The sequence below is a fragment of the Bos taurus genome, chromosome 11 (genome assembly GCF_002263795.3).
Source record: "Bos taurus isolate L1 Dominette 01449 registration number 42190680 breed Hereford chromosome 11, ARS-UCD2.0, whole genome shotgun sequence".
Taxonomy (NCBI): Eukaryota; Metazoa; Chordata; class Mammalia; order Artiodactyla; family Bovidae; genus Bos; species Bos taurus.
The window spans coordinates 105,960,850-105,981,079 of NC_037338.1; the positions used below are offsets into that span (position 1 = coordinate 105,960,850).

The window sequence follows — 20,230 nt, forward strand, 5'->3', positions numbered from 1 at the left end:
GTACCCAAGGCGCGGCAGCCCCGCCCAATCGGTGCCCGCTGAAGCTCCCTGCGCGCTTCTGGTAGGCTCCAGTGTCAGTCCGTCAGGAGGCGGGAGGGGTGGGGACAGGGCCGGCCAATCGGGCCCCCCGTGGCTCTCTGCAGGCCCTTGGTAGGCTTTTGTGTCAGTCCGTCAGGTGGGCGGGGGCCCTAATGAGGGGGCGGGGAGAAACCCAGCCAATAGGTGCTCGCTATGGCTTCCTGGGCGCCTCTGGTAGGCCCCCACAGCAGTCCGTCAGGCGGGCTAGGGGGCGGGTCGGCGGCACCCGCAGCGGCTGGCTGGCAGGCAGTTCCGGGCGCGAGGCGACCGTTGGTGAGTCCTGACGTCGGGGTCGGGGTCGCGGTGGGGTCGGGGGTCGGGGGTCGGGGTCTAGGGGCGGGGACGCGGGGTGGCGGGGCGCGCGGACCCGGGAGGCTCGGCGGGAGGCGCGGACGCCGCGGCGCGCGCGCCTGAGGGGATTTCTCGGGGCCGGAAACTGAAAGTCGGAGCGGGCCCCACTCAGGAAGGTTCGCGAACGGCGGGGCGTCCGCGGGGGCGGGCCCGGGTCCGGTGGGGCCCCCGCGCCTCGAGCCGCCCGCCAGCTGCGCCCGCGGCCCCGCTTGGGGTGCGGACGGGCTCCCAGACCTCGGGGCCGCCGCGGGCTCCTCCGCCTGCCCCGGCCCCGCTGCGCTTTGGCCTTGCCCGACGGTGACCCCGGGCCCCGGGGCGGATGCGGGGTCCAGAGCGGAGGCAGCTGTCGGGGCGGGCGGAGCCCGGGGACGCTGCTCTGCCGCGTGTGTGGAGCCTCGGGTTCGGTGGACGCCGAGCGGGCTCCCGGTGGACCCGGCGGCGGGCACAGCGGGAGCCGGGGACAGCTGCGCCCGCGCCGGCCGCCGTTCGGCGGATCAGAGTCTGGCAGGGCAGGGGGCGTGCCGGGCCTCGCGCCTGGCCCTGCGTGACTCAGGGGCCACATGTCCCCGGCGGTGGGGCCGGCGACAGCCTTTGCTGCTCAGTCTCTGGCTTTAGGTGGAGGTCCCAGCCTGCCCAGAAGTGTGGCTTGAGTTGTTTCTGTATTTTTTAACAGCTTTATTGCGGTGTAGTTTGCATATCGTAAAACTCCTCATTGCTTGAATTTCAAACTCCTAAGAAGTGCTTTTGTAAAGCCTTTTCTGGGGGGCAGGAGCCTCTTCACACATTTGGGCGTCTGACTCTCTGATTCCAGCCCCCAGCCTGGCCCAGCTCCCACCTCAGCCTGCCCTCCGGGGACCGAAGCCCCGCCCCCCTGAGGCTGCAGCCCGCGAAGGCCGCGCTGGGAGCCGAGCCCCCGTGCGCTCCGGTCCTGTTGCGGGGGACAGCTGCGTGGGCACCTCCTGAGACACCCAGGCTGCACCACGGGCCCTTCGGGCATCCCCCTGCCTGCGTCCCAGACCTCTGCTGTCCCAGGCTGCGTGGTGCCCTGTGACCCCGGTCTGTCGGCTGTACTGGTGGTGGTGGTGCCACTCAGCGTGCCCAGCACCCTGCGTGGCGCACGGCAGGATGAGGTGAAGGTCACATGTGTGCATCACTGACTCGGTCACTCTGGGGAACTGAAGGAAGGGGCTGTTTCAACAGTGCTTGTGAGCTGGGGCTGGAGCGGAGAAGTTATAGCCATCACTAGGTGCTGAGGACAGTATTTTGGGGGGGAAGAATAGACCTTTTGACTTGAGTCAGGTGTGGGCCCCTCTCAGCAGTGGGAAAGGCCAGCCTACCTGCCAGCATGGTCAGCGCACCAGTGTGGACTCGGCACAGCCTGGCAGGTCGGTTTCCATGGCAGGATGGCACACACACAGGCAAGGGGAGGAAGGTCAAGAGAAGAAAACTCAGAAAAAAGTGACCTGCAGGCCCCACAGGTCACGTGGAGCGGGGTGCACACATCCCGTCCGTCCCCGAGTCCAGGCTTGGGCTCGATGCCCCGTCACGAAGGGTGCTAGGACTGCCCTTCCGGGAGATGGGTCCAGGGGGCAGGTGTGTCACTGTTCCGTGGAGGGGCTGTGTCTCGGGAGAGGGACCGAGGCAGGCTCCACAGAAGCCTGGCTCTGAGCAGCAGGGCAGGCCCGCAGGTGGTGGAGAGGGGTTTGGGGCAGGTGTTCTTGTGGACTGGCTGTGGTTTAGGAGGTGAATGCACAGCAGTGGTGGGGGTAGGAGGTGAGTAGCAGGGGTGATGTGGTGCGGGTTCCAGGATTGGGGTGCCCTGCTTTGGAACGGGGTAGGGCATGGCTGGGCTAGTGTGTGGGGGGGGGCAGCACAGAGGAAGGGCCGGACCCAGGCATGGGAGTTGGTGACCAGCGGGAGCCTGGGAAGCAGGGAGGGCAGTCATAACCCCCTGCACATGCCCGGGCCACTCCTCCCTGCCTCTAGGCCCGTGATGCCCTTGTGCCAAGGGAGCAGGTGAGGGCTCTCTGGGACTCCGAGAGCCTGCTTGGGCAGCCTGGGGGTCTGAGGGAGGAGCCGGGTCCCCGTCACGTGTTTAAGGGCCTGGGGCGGCCCTGCGGTACGTCACATCGCGGTGGACGGTGGCCTGGCCCAGCGGTAGCGTTGTGGTCAGGTTCTGGATGCTGGTTTTTTTGGGGGGGGCAGGGATTGTTGGATCTTCATTTCTGCAAGTGGGCTTTCTCAGTCTGAACATTGCTGGACTCATGGGGGCAGGATGTGCCAGCTTGGTCAGTGGACGCCAAGCGGGCTCCCGGTGGACCTGGCGGTGGGCTTAGCGGGAGCCGGGGACAGCTGCGCCCGTGACGGCTGCTGCTTGACCAGAGTCTGGCAGGGCAGGGGGCTTGACAGCACGAGTAGCTGCGAGCGGGTGCTGCGAGAAGGGCGGGCGCAGCATGTCCTCCTGCGCTCTCGTGTCAGCAGTTGCTGGGTGCTGAGTTGGTACCCGATCACGTGGCATCGCGTCGAGCTTGAAGGAGGTGGACGCCGTGTGAACGGTGCTGCTCACTGGGGCTCTGGTCCTGGGGCCGCGCTGCGCACCACACGCAGATGCCAGGCCTTGACTGTGGCCGCGGGAGGTCTGCTGTGCAGGCAGCTCAGCCCTGGGGGGTGGGAGCCCAAGCACTGCAAGCAGCAGGGGCGGCTGTCGGTGGGAGCGTGGGTTTGGGGGAGTTCAGTCCCTGCATTGGGGCATCCCAGAGGGAGGCTTTTGAGTTGAACCCGTGTGTCTGCTGGCGACAGGTGGCCCCCCAGCAGCCGCCTGTTCGACTCTTGATGTGACGCTGGTTTGGGCAGCAGCTCAGCCTTCTGAGATAACTCACTGACACCCATGCAGCGGGCGAGGACGGTGGGGCCCAGCTGCCCAGTGGCCTCGGGCTCAGCCGGGGTCTGGGCGATCTCCCGCAGGGATGGCCCTTTCCACGGGTCCTCCCGCTCTGCACGCAGGTGGGACCTGGGCTTGCGAAGGAGGCCTGCAGTGAAGGAGATGGCAAGGAGCAGTAGGTGCCAGGCGCCTCCACCCTCCTGGGGGCTGCAGCCCACCTGGGGACTTCTTTTGTGTTAAAGCCCACTTCTAAGGTTGCCCTCCATTGTTAGCGCAATGAAGCAGGGTTGTTCTGGATGAAGGTGCGTGAGTGTGCCGTAATTAGGGCTTTCACCATCTTTTTTGGATTCTCTGGGAATACAAGCTCCGTCTCTTTATTTTTAAAATGAAATATTTGTACAGAATCCGTGTCTCCTGCATTGACAGGCCGGTTCTTCACCACTGAGCCACCAGGGAAGCCCTCCGTTTCTCGATGGACACCAACCGGTGTCCTGGCCGCCTGGAGTCAGCACAGGCCCCTCACATTCAGGGCTTGGCCCCACAGGGCTGCCCCCACCCCACCTCCGATGGCAGTGGGTGGGCGAGGCCTCCTGTACTTCAGACCCACTGACTGTAAATTGAGGGTTTTCATGACCCCTCCTTGGGGTCAATGATTTGCTAACAGAGCTCGGAAAACTCAGAGAATCTCAAGTGTCGGCCTGCTGGGAGAGACACCAAGGGCCAGGTACAGGGGTGGGGAGGGCAGCCAGACCCCCTCCGTGCATTTCCCGTGTCCAACTAGAAGCTCTCCAAACTCCCTGGTTTAGAGTTTTCTAGAGGGCTCCACTGTGAAGGTGCGCTTGATGAATCATCAGTAAGTCACCTCTAGTTCCCCTCACCCCCAGGAGATGGGGGTGGTGGTAGAGGGGCCATCCGGCCCCATCGCTCAGGAAGCCCTGGGGGGTCTGGGTGCTGCCGGCAGGGAGAAGCCCCCGCGCCTGCTGCCTCAGAATCGCCCCAGGGCAGCCGCCCCCCAGCTCCTTCGTCTCCTGTTAGCTTTGCCTGTCCTCCAAGTCCCTGTAACTGGAGTTATTCTATAAGTAATTTTTTTTGTCTAGTAGAAATGCCATCTAGCAGAATGTCACTCTGTTGTGTAGAGTCAGTGTGTTCCCATCTGGAGCGTGTTTGGGGTGTGCGTTAAGTGTGAGGCCAGGGCTGGGCACGCGGAGCACTCCTCGCTTTTCACCACCTTGCCCGAGAAGTGAGGACTTGGAAAATAAACTGCAGGCTCGGAAGGCCCAGGAAGGGTTTGGTTCCTGGTTGGAGGTTCCTGACACTTGACCCCTCACATCTGTCACCCTGAGTACAAAGGTGGCCGGCCACCCGCCTGCAGTGCGGGAGGGTGCGGTGCAGCCCGGAGGGGCCGAAGGGGCCGCAGGTGTCTGGGCGGGCGGCTGCAGCAGCGTGCGGTTCGGGTGGGGTTTGGGCACGAGTTTAGAGCCTCTGTGGTGTCCCTGTTATGATCCTTTTTTTTTTGTTAGTTCTACCAGTTTATGGCTACCCACCCATGTCCCCCCACCCTCACGCACATGTGCTCAGTCAGGGGACCCATGGGCTGCAGCCCGCCAAGCTCCTCCGTGGATTTTTCCAGGCAAGAATACTGGAGTGGATTGCCATTTCCTCTTCACTCCGTTAGGATTAAGAGTTAAAGTTCATCTATAGATGTGATGGAGTGAAACATTTAAGGCTTTAAGCACTGAGACCTCCCAGGGCGCCCTCGCTCTGGGCCAGGGAGCTGTGACTGCTGAGGGGGACGTCGAGGCCTGCAATGTATTGGGGCTTTTTCCCTCTTTATTGCTCAAAAAAGAGACCGTTGTGTGGTTCTTCAGCGTCCAACAGGAGTAACAGTCTGTGGATTAATGGAATGGGCTCAGCGTGCCACAGGAGGTGTGGCCAGCCAGCCGCATTTGGGTGGAAAGCTGCCGAGGGAGACCGGCTGTCTTGGGGCTGGGGTCAGCGCGGCGGCACCTGGCTGCCCGGGGGCCCCCTGCAGGCGACTGTGAACGCTGTCCAGTGTTTCCCGAGCACTCCACGATCGCCACCTCGAGGAGATGCCAGCCCCAAGAGTTGAGGGCTGCGGTCTCCGTTGGACGTGGGCTGGGCCGGCTGGCCTGGGAGAGGGGCCACCCCGCAGTGGGGGGTGCCCGCTGCCTCAGCCTCGACCCCCGCGTGTACGAGACCAGCGTCCCGCCTCTCAGGCTGGACCCCCACAGCCCAGCGGCCTCGGCCCCTGGTGGCCGCGCGTCCCCGGACCCACCCTGATGCGCTGTGCTCTCCCTTAGGGCGTGGGCTTGGTGGGCTGCGGCGCTCATGGCTGCAGCCAGCGTGACCCCTCCCGGCTCCCTGGACCTACTGCAGCCCGGCTTCTCCAAGACTCTCCTGGGGACCAAGCTAGAGGACAAGTACCTGTGCTCGGCCTGCAAGAACGTGCTGCGCAGACCCTTCCAGGCTCAGTGTGGCCATCGCTACTGCTCCTTCTGCCTGAGCAGCATCCTGAGGTGGGCCCGTGGTGGGGGCGAGGCGGTCGTCTCCTCGGGCCAGTCTTCCCGCTCCTCCGTGTCTTTAGTGGGAACCGCACAGTCTGACAGAGCCGCAGGCTCACAGCCCTTTTGCGCCGGGCGCCCGCGTCCCCGAGGGGCTGGGAGGCGGGGGCGGTGGCTGGTCCTCAGGACAGTGGTCCCCGGTCCCCGTGTCCGTCTGTGGGGTGCGCTGGCACACACTGCCCTGTGCCTGCTGGCCGCCCTACTTGGTGGCCGTGAAAGCGCCAAGGCCATGGGGTGGGTCTGGTGGCTGGCAGGGGCTGCTCGCCATCGGCAGCAGGCTCACAGGGCCGCTCCCCCCTCCAGCTCCGGGCCCCAGAGCTGCGCCGCCTGCGTGCACGAGGGCATTTACGAGGAGGGCGTCTCAATCCTGGAGAGCAGCTCGGTGAGTGAGCTGTAGGCGCTGCGCTGGCCGCGTCACGAAAGGGAGCCTGGGGGCAGCAGCTGTATAGGAGAGGCGGCCCTTCCCGAGCCTCGGCTCCGGGCCTGGGGTGGGTGGTGGGGGGCTCACCCGAGGGCCGCTGTCTCCCCAGGCGTTTCCGGACAATGCTGCCCGCAGGGAGGTGGAGAGCCTGCCGGCCGTCTGCCCCAGCGAGGGCTGCTCCTGGAAGGGGACCCTGAAGGACTACGAGGTAGGGGCCTCCACGGAGGAGAGCAGCCGCCACTTGGGTGGCCGCACGGAGCTGCGCGCCCGGGGCTGGGGAGCTCACCATGTGTGCATGCTCCTGGGGTGCCCGGGGGGCAGGGAGCAGCAGCATGAGCGGGGCCCGGGTGCGGCCGGAGCACCACGCAGGTGAGAAGTCAGCTTTCTCGCTGCTGGGGTGGTGGTGTCTCCTCGCTGAGCATGTTCACGCTGGAGGATGCAGGAGTGGCCCACTTGTCAGTCCTGGGGTCACAGGAAGGCGTCTTGACAAGGTGCCAGCGACAAGGGCAGTGGCCGGGTGCGTCTCTTGTGGGCCCGTCTGGCAGGTTGGGGAACCTCTGTGCCAGCCACACCCTGGCAGCTGGGCCTACCACGCCGCTGCCTCCTTGGGAGCCGGGCCAGTGCTCTTCCTGGAGGCTCTCCTCTGCGGGGCGCCCGCACAAGCGGTGCCCGCAGCACTTCCCAGTGGTCGGGTGCTCCCCGCGGAGGACGCGGTGCCCACACTGTGGCGGGTCACACCCCGGGCTAGGCCTAGTCTTGAGAACAGGGGGGCCCGCCCCAGGCTGCAGGGGGAGGGGCCTTGGGCTGTTACACCAAGGCCACTCTCAGCCATGGGGTCCTTGACGCGGGGTCTGAGGGAGGGGAGCGCGACAGGGCAGGGTGGCCAGGCCCAGCCTGAGGGGCTGGGGCTCGTGTGTCGGGGCGGCGGGGCCCCAGGCTGGGCCCCGGAGGAGGCCTCGATGCCCGCACAGCCCCCTGGCGAGGCCGCAGGGCTGTCTGCAGGGCACCTGTTCTCTGCCCAGGGCTGCCCAGACCACAGAGCAGTCTCCCAGCCGGGGGGCAAGTCCAGGCTGTCCTGAGTTTCTGCCTGAGGGCGGGGCCCGTCGGCTCTGGAGTGGGACCCTGGGTGCCCGCAGACCCCCTCTTCCTGTCCCAGCCTGGGCCCTGCCCAGCGGTGCTGCCTGTTTTCTTGCCCAACTCGACATCGTGGGCTTCGGGCTCTCGGGGTCTGCATTTTGCCAGAACAGCTTGTCCACGTCTGTGGAGGAGCCTGTGGGCAGATGGACAGCACGTATGCTCTGCTCTGATTAGGCACCGGGCCTGGACGCACAGGCCTTTCTGCGCCCCTTCCGGGAGCGGGACTCCATGGGCCACCATGGGGCAGGGGCACGGACGGGTCCCGTCTGTGGACGGGCCTGCGCTGTTGCTGCCCGGGGCTGTCCAGAGAGGAGGCCTTGGGGCAGGGTCTCCCTGCAGGGGCGGGGGGGGGGGGTGGGATGCTGTGATGCTTTTTGAGGGGACCAAAGGTCCCTGGGGACAGGTGGAGTAACCCCAGCTCCCGAGTCCTCGGGGGCTTCTGCGTCCGGCTGGCAGTGCGAGGGCAGCTTCGAGGACCTCTGGCTGAGAGCCTGGGACCACAGCCAGCCGTGGGCCCGCCAGCCCTGCAGGCACGCGGGCTGGAAAGTCCCTGGCTGGGCCTGGGAGCTCAGGAAAGTCCCCAAGGGGGTGGTCATGTGGGAGGCGGGCCCGCCTGGTCTCTTGAGTGCAGCCCTCGGTGCAGTTAGCTTAACCTGTCACTGGCTCGAGAGGCCACAGCCGGCAAGGCCCGCCTCGGTGTGCAGGCAGCCACCTTGCTGCGTGGCGGCCCCGCCCTCTGCCCCGCGCCAAGACATCTGCCCTCTGGGTTGCTCAGAACTGGGGCCGTGCTGGGAAATGCTGGGGCTGCAGCTGAGCTCCGGAGAGTGTGGAAAGATGGGGAAAATCCTGTGTAGCCTTTGAATAAGCTTTTCCCTTGCAGTGATGTCTAGCGTTTTCTAAGAACCCAGTGAGATAATGTTCCAGTTCAGTCAGAAGGTGGTAGAGCGCCTGCCAATGCAGGTGGGGGCGGCTGGGGGCTGCTCTCTGGAAGGGAGAGGCAGGGAACGGCAGAGGGAACAGCAGGGAGAGAGGACCTCGGGCTTCAGAGGAGGGTCCGGGCGGACCTGGGGGGGCCAGGCTATGGGGCCGTCGCAGCTGAAAGGGGCGCACAGCGGGGGTGCTGGGCTCTGCCGGGGCGTCCAGAGTTGAAACACCTGAGCATTTGGTTTGAACTCTGGCTGACGGCGTGTTTGTTGATTTCTCCGTGCTGTCCGAGAGGAGTGGGAGCTGACGGAGCCAGCCCGGCCCCTGAACGGGACCCTGAGCCTGGGGGCGGCCGCCGTGGAGTGGGGCCAGGCTCGACCAGGCGGGCCTTCCTCTCCAGGCTTGGTCAAGCTGCCCCGTGCCCAGCCTCCAGCATTTCCTTTGCTTTGATCAAACCCAGGTGCCCCTTGTTTGTGCTTCAGGAGCCGTGGTGTCTCAGGCTCCCCTCGGCCTCCGTGTGGTGGTTTGCCCTGCGCTCAGTGCGGTCAGACCAGAACCCTCTGGGGAGTTGCGGGTGCCCTGGGGGTTCAGGGACGTGCCCCCTGGGCATACCTGCAGGGCAGTGTTTGAGGCGCTGTCCACGGAGCGGCAGCCCTGGGGCAGGGTCCCTCCGCTCTGCTCCCTGCATCCGGTATTGTCCTGCCCACCCGCTGCGCGGCCCGTCTGTGTCCTGGGGCCCGGCCTCCGCAGCAGCGTCCCTGACGCCCGGCCCCCCCCCCCCCCCCCCCCCCCCCCCGCCATGTGGGGCTGCCTGGGGGCTGCATCCCATCTGATGCGCACCCCTGGGGCGGCGTGGAGCTGGGGTCCTGGGGGCTCCCCGGCTGCCTGGAGGGCCTCCCTGTGCCGAGCCTCCAGCGTGCTCCTGGGGTTCTGCTTTCCCCGCAGCCAAGCCTGCCGCGCGAGGTGGAGGCCGTGTGCCCGCCGTCCTGGACTGTGGGCCGCGTGGAGACGGCCCGAGACAGGCTCCTCCTCCTTCAGGGTCACTGTGGCTGACCTCTGGGGCATCCAGCCCTGCAGATCGGCCCTGCAGCCCTGAGCGGCCCCCGCTTGGTTGGGGGCCCAGCCTGCATCTCCACAGAGGCTCTGGCCCCGTGGGGTGGTGTGCTTGGCGCCTAGCTGTGCTCCTACGAGTGGTCATGTTCACATGATATGGATTTGACTGCAGTTTTTATAAAAGCACCGCACACAAAGCGTCACGTCCTGTGTTCTGCTTACTGCCTCTTCCTGCGCCCTTTCCGGCCAGGCTTCCTGACGGCTCTCCTGGTCTCCGCCTGTCCCCTGCGCCCACCACCCCGCCCATTTCCCGGCCCACCCTTTCTCTCCGCTCCAGCTGCCTCCGCCTCCTCTCTCACCCCGTGGCCACCCCAGTGCCCGGCAGGCCTGGCTCTCACGGCCGCGGCACAGCCACCCACGTCGTCGCCTCTCCTGGGACAGCCTGGGCCTGGCTGATCGTTCGGAGCCCCAGGCTGGGACCCCGCGTCCCCGGCCACATCACCCATGGCCTCGGCTCCAGGAGGGTGAGGGGAGGGCCTCCGTCTGGCTGTCGCCTGGGCCGGGGTGGCTCTCCTCTGTCTTTCGTCCTCTGAGAGCCTGTCCCTCTGCCTCCGTGCCCCCCTCACTGTCCCCTCTGTGTCCAGAAGGTGGGGCTCCGCTGGCTGGACCCGGGTCCTGATCTCTGCCCTGGAGCAGGGGCGCCGGAGTGAGCGTGGGGGTCCTGTGGCCTGGACGCGGCCAGAATCCCGCCACTGCCCCGCCGACACCCACTCCCTCTGTTGCCAGAGCTGCCACGAAGGACAGTGCCCATTCATGCTGACCGAGTGCCCGGCGTGCAAAGGCCTCGTGCGCCTGGGCGAGAAGGAGCACCACCTGGAGCACCAGTGCCCGGAGCGGAGCCTCAGCTGCCGGCACTGCAGGGCGCCCTGCTCCCCTGCCGACATGAAGGTGAGCGCGCCGGGGCGGCACGCGGGCCTGCGTCTCCCTCCCTTGGCCTCCTGGCATCCAGACGGGCCGGCCCCGAGCCTGTGGATGCCCCCCGCATGCCGGGCCAGGGCCCTGACAGCCGCCGTGCCCCTTGCAGGCGCACCACCAGATCTGCCCCAAGTTCCCCTTGACGTGCGACGGCTGCGGCAAGAAGAAGATCGCCCGTGAGAAGGTGGGTGCTCTGGGCCAGAGTGGGCTCCATGTCTCTCCCGCCCCCCCACCCCCCAAGGCACTGCCCGGTGTCTGCGCCCTTGGCCCGCGTGGGCGGGGACCTGGCGCTTGGGTGTTCCACGCTGTGTCGGGGCTCCCAGTTTGCTGGGGGTCTCTGTCTCTGAGGGTGGGGCGGGGCAGGGTGGGCAGCAGCTCTCGTCTGCTCCCGCAGCACGTGGTCTCACGGGCCCCTCTCACGTCCCTGCTGGCTGTGTGGGGATCTGACCTGTGTGGCCGGCTATCTCTCCAGCCCTCCAGCTCTTGGGGGAGGATGAGAGCCCTGTGGCCTGTTTTTGGGGAGGCAGCAGTGGTGCGTCTGACAGAGTCCGTCTGTCTTCTTTTCCTTTGAGTGTCTGGGGTCGCTCTGTAGAGAGAACTCGTTTGTGGCTGTGTTGAGCCGTCACGGTGCTCCAGGGTGAGGACTGGGCGGTGGGTGCTTTCTGGGCGCCTGGGGCTCGGGTCCCTCCCAGGCCGGGAGGGGGCCCGTCCCGCCCCGCCCTGCCAGCCTTGGGCCCTCAGGCCTGGCCGCACAAGCGGTGAGGACTGTGTCCCGGCTGGTTTCAGGTGGCGATGCTCGGCGTGTGAACATGGCCAAGAGCTTTTCTGCCTTGAGTTTCACCAGCATCCCCCCCAGCTTTTTTTTATATTGGGGTGTAGTTTGATCCCTGGAGGAAGGCATGGCATCCCACTCCAGTATTCTTGCCTGGAGAATCTCATGGACAGGGAAGCCTGGTGGGCTACAGTCCATGGGGTCACAGAAGGTCAGACACAACTGAGCGACTCCCGCTAACTCACCGCTGGCCTTAGAGCCCCGGGGCCATAGACCAGCCGTAGGGGGGAGACGGCAGGGCTGCTTTCTGGGACTCGGAGGCCTGTGCGGGGAATAGAGGCTCTGCGAATGATCTGAGATGTCCTCAGCCTGTGCTGGCTTCAAGCACACACATGGCTGAGTTTGCATGTATGCGTGTGAGTGTGAGCGTGCTGTGCACGAGTGTGCACTGCAGCTTTGGGAGCACCTTGCTGGGCCTTGTCTGGCCTGAGTGTGCAGAAGCCGGTGGGGTGGGTCCAGGGACCTTTGCTTGGACTTTGATCTGGTCGGGGCCGCAGGGGTGAGTGGCCAGAGCAGAGGCGGAGCCGTGTTGACTCCAGGCCCGTCAGTTTCAGGACCACGTCCGGGCGTGTGGCAGATGCCGAGTCCCATGCCGATTCCACGCTGTTGGCTGCCCCGAGATGGTGAGTCCGGGTCTGCAGGTGGCCCGGGTCCTCGTTCTCAAGCAGAGACCCTCCTGGACACGTCTCCACTCTCACTCCAGCCCGGCCCACGGGTGTCTGGCTCTGTCCATTGTCCTCCCAGTGATCCCCAGTGCCCAGCCTTGACCACCCAGTGGAAAGGATGCCCAGCATGTTGCGCCCCCCGAGGGCTGGCCACGCCCCCTGCCCATCCGCTCACCTCGCTTCACCTGGCTATTCTGGCCAAAAGCCCCATGGTCATCCTGGACCTGCCTCCTGTCTCTCGTCACGTCCAGTCTCCAGCCCAGCTTCTGTTCTTCCCAGACGGCCCCTAGCCCTCCCCACCTCACTTCTGTGGCCTGCGTGGCCCTGCTGTGTGATCTCAGTCCAGCCACTGGCCCAGCTGTCCTCCAGCACGCCAACTTTCTCTGGACCTTGAACCCACCTCCTCTCTGTGGCCGCTCCTGCCAGCTTCTGGGCGGCTCCCTGTGCGTGTGGCCCTGGCCCTCCTCTCTCACTGGTTCTGTGTCCCTGAGGGCTGGGCATGTGCAGGCCTGGCCCGTAGAGATGGGCACCCCAGCCCTCTGCACTCGGCGGGCGCGGCCTGCTGGCGCCGCTGGTACCTGGTGACTTGGCGTCACCGGGTCTCAGCACCTGCCCTGATTTTCTGAGGTTGAATGGGGGTGGGGCCCCCTCCATCCCTCGGTCTGTGTGTGCCCTCCTGCTTCTGGGCATTGCAGCGCTGGTTATTTCCCACATGGGCCCAAGGGCTGTTAGCGGCCAGCAGAGGGGCCCAGGGCATGAAGGGCCTCTTCTCAGCCTATGGAGGGTCCGGTCCTGTTGACCTCGTGGCTCCAGCAGCAGCCTCGGCGCAGCCCCCACGTCAAGCGCCCCAGGTTCCCGGGCACGAGGCCTCCCCTGCAGCTGCGTCCCTTTATCTGTGCTCTAGACTTTCTCGGCCCTTTTGACCCTCCACACTCGCTGTGGAGCTTTGCAAGGGACGTGGCTGCAAAGTCAGATCTGTGCGGGGGGACTACCTGAAGGTGAATTTTATCCCCACCCCCTGCCGTGTGGCAGTGTCTTTGATGGCTCCTCCCGCGGCTCACACGCGGGGGCGGCCCGTGGGGAGGTCTGTGTCCCAAGGTGGGGGTGGGTGGTACCGCGCTGCCGCTCAGTGTCAGGACTCACCCTCCTGCCACCACGCGCTTGGGCACCGGCGCCTGCTAAGGTCTGCACCCGGGGCCTGCAGGGCTGAGCGCTGTCGCCCCGGCAGGTGGAGAGCGAGCAGCAGCCGGAGCACGAGGCGCAGCGGCTCCAGGAGCACCTGGCCCTGCTGCTGGGCGTCCTGCTGGAGGCTGGGCGGCCCCCGGGGGACAGCCGCCTGCTCCTCAGGCCAGGCGAGGGCGCCTTGGAGGCCGGCACACCCTCCAGGGTGGCGGAGCTGCTGCAGAGGTGCGAGGCCCTGGAGCGGAAGACAGCCACCTTCGAGAACATCGTCTGTGTGCTGAACCGGGAGGTGGAGCGGGTGGCCGTGACGGCTGAGGCCTGCGGCCGGCAGCACCGGCTGGACCAAGACAGGATCGAGGCCCTGAGCAACAAGGTCCGTGCTGAGGGCAGGGCGTGTGCCCACAGTGCCCAGGCCTCCTCAGACAGGGGCCAGGGGCCGCGGGGTGTCCGAGCCAGGGATGGAGGGTGGCGCTTGGGTGTCCGGCAGGCTCCCTGCTCCACCAGGGCCTGAGCAGAGCTCCTCTGAGCCCCTCCTCCGACGGGGGCAGAGGTGGCCACGGGGGGTGTGCTTGCTGCTTGTGTGGACCCACGCGCGTTTCCTCCTGGGGTGGGGGTCTCAGGGGCATGGAGCCCACCTGCGAGCAGCTGAGCCAGGAAGGCTAAGGCGCTGGGCGAGGGGCATCCTCCTGGAGATGGGGACAGGCACGGAGGTCTGTCACAAGCTCGTGTGTGCTGGACGCAAGTTGGTCTCTGAAGGCCTGGTGGAGGCCCGTCCTCACAGCCCTGCACCCCAGGTGCAGCAGCTGGAGAGGAGCATCGGCCTGAAGGACCTGGCCATGGCCGACCTGGAGCAGAAGGTCCTCGAGATGGAGGCGTCCACCTTTGACGGCGTGTTCATCTGGAAGATCTCGGACTTCTCCAGGAAGCGCCAGGAAGCCGTGGCCGGCCGCACGCCCGCCATCTTCTCCCCAGGTGCTCTTGGGGGCTTTCCCGCCCCTGCCCCGGGCTGAGGTCTGCCGCAGGCCTGCTCCCTGCTCCTCACCCCCCTCACTCTAACACGGCCGCCCCTGCTGCGTCCAGTGCTCAGCCCTCCGCTCCTCGTTGGACGGGAGGCTCGTCCAGACCGGGGGTGGCTGGCCTTGGCCCTCTGCCCAGAGCCCTGCGAGCTGCGCGTTGACCCAGCCTGAGCCTCCTGGCCGGCGGCAGAGCCAACATGGGCTCACGTTCAGGCCCCGTTTCTCAACGCTCTGTGTTTGTCTGTGTCGGTGGCTGACCCCTCCTCGAGCCCGGGCTGAGTGGCAGGCGCTGTGGGGGGAGCCGCACGGCCGGCCTGAGCTCACGCCTGCCGCCCCGCAGCCTTCTACACCAGCAGGTACGGCTACAAGATGTGCCTGCGCGCCTACCTCAACGGGGACGGCACGGGGCGCGGCACGCACCTGTCCCTCTTCTTCGTGCTAATGCGTGGCCCGCACGACGCCCTCCTGCGCTGGCCCTTCAACCAGAAGGTGCGTGCAGGGCTGCCTCAGAGAGCTTGTGTGCCAGGGCGGCGGGCAGCCGGGCTGAGCCGGGCACCCAGGTGTGGGTCTAGGTGAGGACGGAAGTGAGGGGACGCACAGCCCCGTGGCCCTCGAGGAGGATGTGGCGTCCCCGAGTGCAGGGCAGGGTCGCGCTTCTCCCCGGGGGGCGCTGCTCCTGGGCCGGGGCAGCTGGGAGCTCCTGCTGAGAAAATGCCCGTGAGAAGAGTGTCCTCAGAGAGAAGGCCCGAGGGCCACGCATCGGCGCCAGCCTTGGGCCTCTGTCAGCAGACAGGCCGGGACGGGCCCAGAGGGACACGCCCAGCCGCCCGCGGAGCCGTGATTGCCTGTGGCCCCCGGGCGCTGCCCCCCCAGGTGACCCTGATGCTGCTGGACCAGAACAACCGGGAGCATGTGATCGACGCCTTCAGGCCCGACGTGACCTCGTCCTCCTTCCAGAGGCCGGTCGGCGACATGAACATCGCCAGCGGCTGCCCGCTCTTCTGCCCTGTCTCCAAGATGGAGGCCAAGAACTCCTACGTGCGTGACGACGCCATCTTCATCAAGGCCATCGTGGACCTGACCGGGCTCTAGCCGCCTCTCACGCAGCGCGGCCCTGTGCTGGCTGCACGCCTGCTGAGCTCAGTCCTGAAGTGCCCGTCCTGAGCGGGGCCGGGCTGCGGGGCTGTGTGTCCCTGGCGGGTGCGCCCCACGGCCCTGGAGCCCTCAGCCCACAGCAGGGCGGCCGCGGCTAGGAGCCCGGGAGAGGAGGGTCGGCCTCGGGCCTGGCTGCCGCTCGGAGGAGAGCCCTGCTGGGCCAGCCTGACAGGCTGCACGCGGGGGGTGCCCCGTGTCCCCGGCCCTGCAGGGTGTGTGGGGGGCCCAGCCCTGCCAAGAGACACGTCAGCTTCCCCATCCGTGCGGGGAGGTGTTAGCAAACCCTCAGCTCTCTGTGCTGAGTGCTGTCCTGGCTCCGGCCCTGGGGGCAGTGACCCTGGCCGTCTCCCTGAGTGTCCCGTGGCTCCTGGACACCGCGGACCTCAGGGAAATCGGCTGTTCTCCTGGGAGACTGCTTGTTGGGCGGCTTCCCTCCCTCAGGTCTCACCAGGAGCTGCCGTGGAGAGCAGGGCCCCGGGCCTGAAAAGTGTCAGTGGCTTTGTCTTCAATGGGGGTCTGATGTGGTGTCGCCCCAGGAGCAGCCTCGCCCACCCTGGGGGTCCCCTTGACAGCGGCAGAGCCCGGGCGGCCTGAGCACGGGGTGCAGCTGGTGGGCCCTGTCGGGGCCTCAGCCTTGGGGCCCCCGGCCAGGCGCAGGTCCTGGCCGCTGGCTGTCCACACCCAGCTGTGCTCGTGACTGCGCCTGGGAGACTCGAGGGCCAGGTCCTCAGAGAGCCCGGGACACGCTCAGCACTGCCACTCACGTCTCTGGTCTGAGTTGTTAATCAGCAGCAAAGCACGGAGAGATATAAACTCCGTGCCCAGAGTTAACCATGTACACGTTTTGAATTACGTATTTTAATTAAAAAGGCGTTGCAGAAAAGCGGAGTCCTGCTTCCTTCCCCTCATGCCGCCTCAGCTGGCCAAGGCGCTGCCCTTGCGGATCGGGTCCTCTGCTGTGTGTGTGATTTCTGTCTCTGTGTCTGGTCTCCCACGCGTGACGTGTGCACTGGGTCCCCTGCCCCAGGGTGGAGAGCCTGGCGTGCTGAGCACGGTGGGGGTGTAAACGCCAGCCCCCCAGTCTGTCGCCTCCCCACTCCACTCCCACAGGCACACACCTGCCCGCGCCCGTCTCCGGGGCTGGCCGGGCGTCCCTGCTGCCCTGCATCCCATCCAGCCCTGCGCACAGGCTCGCAGCTTCGGCAGGATCCCTCCTGGCTGGAGGAAGCGCCTGGAATCCCGTGCCTGTCTGTGCTGCTGTGGTCGGGGAGGGGAGCGTCCTGTATGTACCAGATTTGTGGCTGATGCTCGTCATGGGGTGAACTGTGTCCCCCAAAAGCTACCAAGTACTGTTTCTCGGTGCTTCTTAGAATGCGACCTCGTTTGGAATGGCAGCCTTTACAGAGATAAGTTAGAGGGAGGCGTTAGGCTGGGCTCAATCCAGCATGCCTGGAGTGGACACGCAGAGCGGCGCGCACGTGCAGGCCTGGGGAGCGTGCTGCGTCGGGGGGTGGGGTGCGTGTCTGTGTCCGGAGCCCTGGAGACCGAGGGCGAACCCAGGAAGAGCCCGGGAGGGCACCTCCCCAGGAGCGGCCCTGCCAGCCCCGTGAGCTCCGACCTCAGCCTCCAGGACTCGGAGAGGATCAGTTCTCCATTTTAAACTTCCCGGTGTGCCGCTCACTGTCTGGGCCGCCTAGGAAGCCGCCGGGGAGGGCTCGGCTGTGTCTCCACGGCCTCTGCCCACTGGCTTCATCTTTTGCTGAGAGGAGCGACTGGCCTCTCCGGCGGTCACTTCCGCCGCATCTCACTTTTCTGCCATGTGTGTTTTGAGGCTCTGCTGTTAGCTACACACACGTGTGGGATGGTTCTCTCTACTTGATGAGTCAGCTGCCTCGCCAGACATCCTAACTGGCCTCTTCCTAGTCAGTCGTCACACGTGTTTGGAGAACTCGGGAGAGGGTTCCCGTTGCTGCCGCTGCCGCCTCCTGCTCACATCGTGTCCTTCCTGTCGGGAGAGCGCCTCCACCACGCCCCATGGAGTGGGGCCTTCTCACTGGAGACCTAGTTCTGGGCTGTTTCCGTTTGTCCAGCACTCGGAAGATTCTCTGCTTCTGGGCCTCCCTGGCGGGCCAGCTGCTAGGGCTCCAGTCACTGCCACGGCCCGAGTTCAATCCCCGGTCGGAAGTGGAGGTCCCGCAAGCCGAGGCATGCCCGCCCTGAGTGCTGCTTCCTGTGGCCCCGGGCCTCTGGGAGGACCGCACGGCCCCACACGCTGTTCCCTGGGGTGAGCTGCGTCTCCTCTCTGCCGTCAGTGTCCTGCCTTCAGTTTTCACCTCTGGTTACTTGTGTCCGGATGTGTGTGCTTGTCCCGAGTCCTGCTCAGCTTCTTCGATCTGTAGGTTTGTATGTTCCACCAAATCTGCGGACGTTGTCAGCCACTACTACTTCGAACCGCTTCCTTCTGCCCACAGCCCTCAGACCCTCACTCGCCCTCCCCTGCTCTCCTCTCTGCCCTGTCCTCAGTCACGTTCGCCGGCTCTCCTCTGACTTCATCCTGCTGTTGAGTCTGTCTAGTGAGTTTGTTTCTTTGATGAGACGTATCTGCCCTAACGTCTGTGGCACGGCGCGTGCGATGCTCGCTCAGGTGTCTCAGCAGCCGCCACAGTCCCTGTATGCTCACGCTGACACGCTCGGCACCTGTGGGCGTGTCTTTCCCCCAGTTCTGTGAGAGCCGCCTAGCTGTGCATTAGACTCTGAACATGGACTTCATCTGGTCTGGGTCTGGTTAGGCTCAGGCTCACGGCCCCACTGCAACCTGTGGGCTGGACCCCACATCTGCTGCGCCCCCCAAGCCCTCCTCTCTGGACGGGCCACGTGTGCACCCCCAGCCCTGGATGGGCCCCCTGTGTGTGCACCCCCAGCCCTGGGCGGGGACGCAGGCACTGCTCTGTGAGCTCACCAGGCATTGGGTCACATCCTCGGGAGCAGCCCCACAGCCAAGGGGCTCCTGGGCCTTGTGAGCCCTGCACGGGCTGTTTCTCAAGCCGCTCCCTCTGGCTGGTTGCTGGCACCCCGTCTGGCCCCCCCGTCTGGTCCCCAGCCTGAAACCTGTGGCCTGTGGCCTGGCTGTCAGTCCTCTCCTCAGGCCGCCGCACCTGGGGCCACAGAGCCCTCAGGGGTGCCCCGCCTCTCAGCACTCAGTCCGCTTCGTGAGCCCCCTTTCCTGCCCCTCGGTGGGCTGGTGGCCATGCTGCAGGCCCAGCAATCAAAGACGGGCGCTGGGGAGAGGTGCGGTGCTGGGGCCCAGCTGCCCCGGTGCCTTCTGCAGAGCCTTGGGCGGTGGGCCCGCCGCGCTTTGCCCAGGAGGGGCGGGGCCTTGAGCTGCTCCCCACCGAGCTTGGAGGCTCGAATGGGGCTCCTGCCCTCCATCAGACCTCTGTTCGCACCCTGGGGACAGTCTCCTCTTCAGAGCCACCTCCCAGGCCCCCCTGTTCCCCTGTTCTTCTGGCAGGTTTCTGCTTCTCTGCTTTCTGTTGTCTGATTCCACAGCAGCTGGTCTGGGTCCAGCCTCCTTTCCCTGCGTGAAGCATTTAGCCCAGTCGCTGTACCTCTTCCCTGTCAGCTCCCTTTTAAATGTCAGTTTCTGCCTGTTCTCAATTCCTATTCTGCTGCTTCTGCTTTACAGGTTTTGTATTTCCTTGATGGCTTTCATGGAGAAGGCAATGGCACCCCACTCCAGTACTCTTGCCTGGCAAATCCCATGGACAGAGGAGCCTGGTAGGCTGCAGTCCATGGGGTCGCTGAACAACTTCACTTTCACTTTTCACTTTCATGCATTGGAGAAGGAAATGGCAACCCACTCCAGAGTTCTTGCCTGGAGAATTCCAGAAACAGGGGAGCCTGGTGGGCTGCCGTCTATGGGGTCACACAGAGTCGGACACAACTGAAGCGACTTAGCAGCAGCAGCAGATGGCTTTCAATTAAACATATCCCCGGTCTTTTCCAGAAACTGTTTCATCTTGCAGCTCCTCCGGACAGTAGCGTCCATGGGGTTTTTGCTGGTTCCTGCCCGTGGCCAAGCACAGGCTCCGGACTGCGGCTCCAGTGGGTCCAGGGCAGTGCACCCCGCCTCCACTGCTGTTGGGGCCCCTTCCCTGTTCTCACGGGTCCAGCGGTTTGCAGACAAATCCAGGGATGTGAGCGCCCCTGCGTCTGACACAGCGCGGGGGCTGTCCTTGGGGAGCCGCTGTGCTGCTAGCTGGCTCCTCCAGGCACGTTGAAGTCCTCCCAGGCTAGCTCACCTGTGTGCGCCTGGCCTTGCCTTGCCCGTCTCCCTGCGGCCGGCTTGACTATGACCCCGCAGGCGACTGGGCCAGCCTCTGCTCACCACTGCCCCTGGCTGGAAGGATGTAAGGTCCCCGAGGGCCTGTCCATGACTCTCTCGACCATCCTGTTGAGGCGCCGTGTGTGGGGCTGCTCGGCAGGCCGCCGCCACGCCAGAGCCCCGCCACGCCAGGGCCCCCACCCCCAGCGTCCCCAGACGAACACACGGGCCGGGTGAGCCCTGGGAGGGCCGGGGCCACCCCTGCCCCTCTACTGTCCACTGTCACGTGCCAGGCGCCACAGGGCTCTGCCACTGCCCCAGCCAGGGCCCCCTGAGGACTCCAAGCCCTGAGCCGGTGGCTCCACAGGCACCCAGGGAGGCGGAGCTCTGGTTCCCCAGCCTGCTGCCGGCCTGCCGTCAGTCCTCCTGTGCCCCCTGCTGGCGGGGAGCGGGCACACAGTGGGCCTGTTCAGGAGTGGGTGCCGGGGCCTTGTTTAGACGCCGTGGGGGCTACAGCTGGGGACACAAACTTGAGTCCCCACTGGCCGGCTCAGGGCAGCTCCAGCGTGTGGCCTGGGGCGCCCCACCCCATCCAGCAAGCACACCAAGGGCCCGAGTGGATGCCACACCCCTCCCTGCACAGAGACTGGTCAG

The 20,230-nt window shown here is 65.9% G+C and overlaps 1 protein-coding gene across 2 annotated transcripts; it reads left to right on the forward strand.

Annotated features, from left to right (window-relative positions):
• Nucleotides 1-320: 320 nt before the first annotated feature.
• TRAF2 (TNF receptor associated factor 2) lies at nt 321-16,135 on the forward strand. 2 transcript variants are annotated; one of them, XM_005213525.5, is made up of 11 exons: nt 321-545; nt 5,632-5,847; nt 6,196-6,274; nt 6,423-6,521; nt 10,214-10,375; nt 10,512-10,586; nt 11,783-11,857; nt 13,128-13,454; nt 13,876-14,053; nt 14,438-14,586; nt 14,971-16,135. In XM_005213525.5, exons 2-11 carry the CDS (start codon nt 5,660-5,662, stop codon nt 15,187-15,189), a joined length of 1,551 nt encoding a protein of 516 aa, XP_005213582.1. In that variant the 5' UTR covers nt 321-545; nt 5,632-5,659; the 3' UTR covers nt 15,190-16,135. The 2 variants fall into 2 exon arrangements, with proteins under 2 accessions (XP_005213582.1, XP_002691752.2); XM_002691706.6 differs by having other exon boundaries at nt 321-351.
• Nucleotides 16,136-20,230: the final 4,095 nt, after the last annotated feature.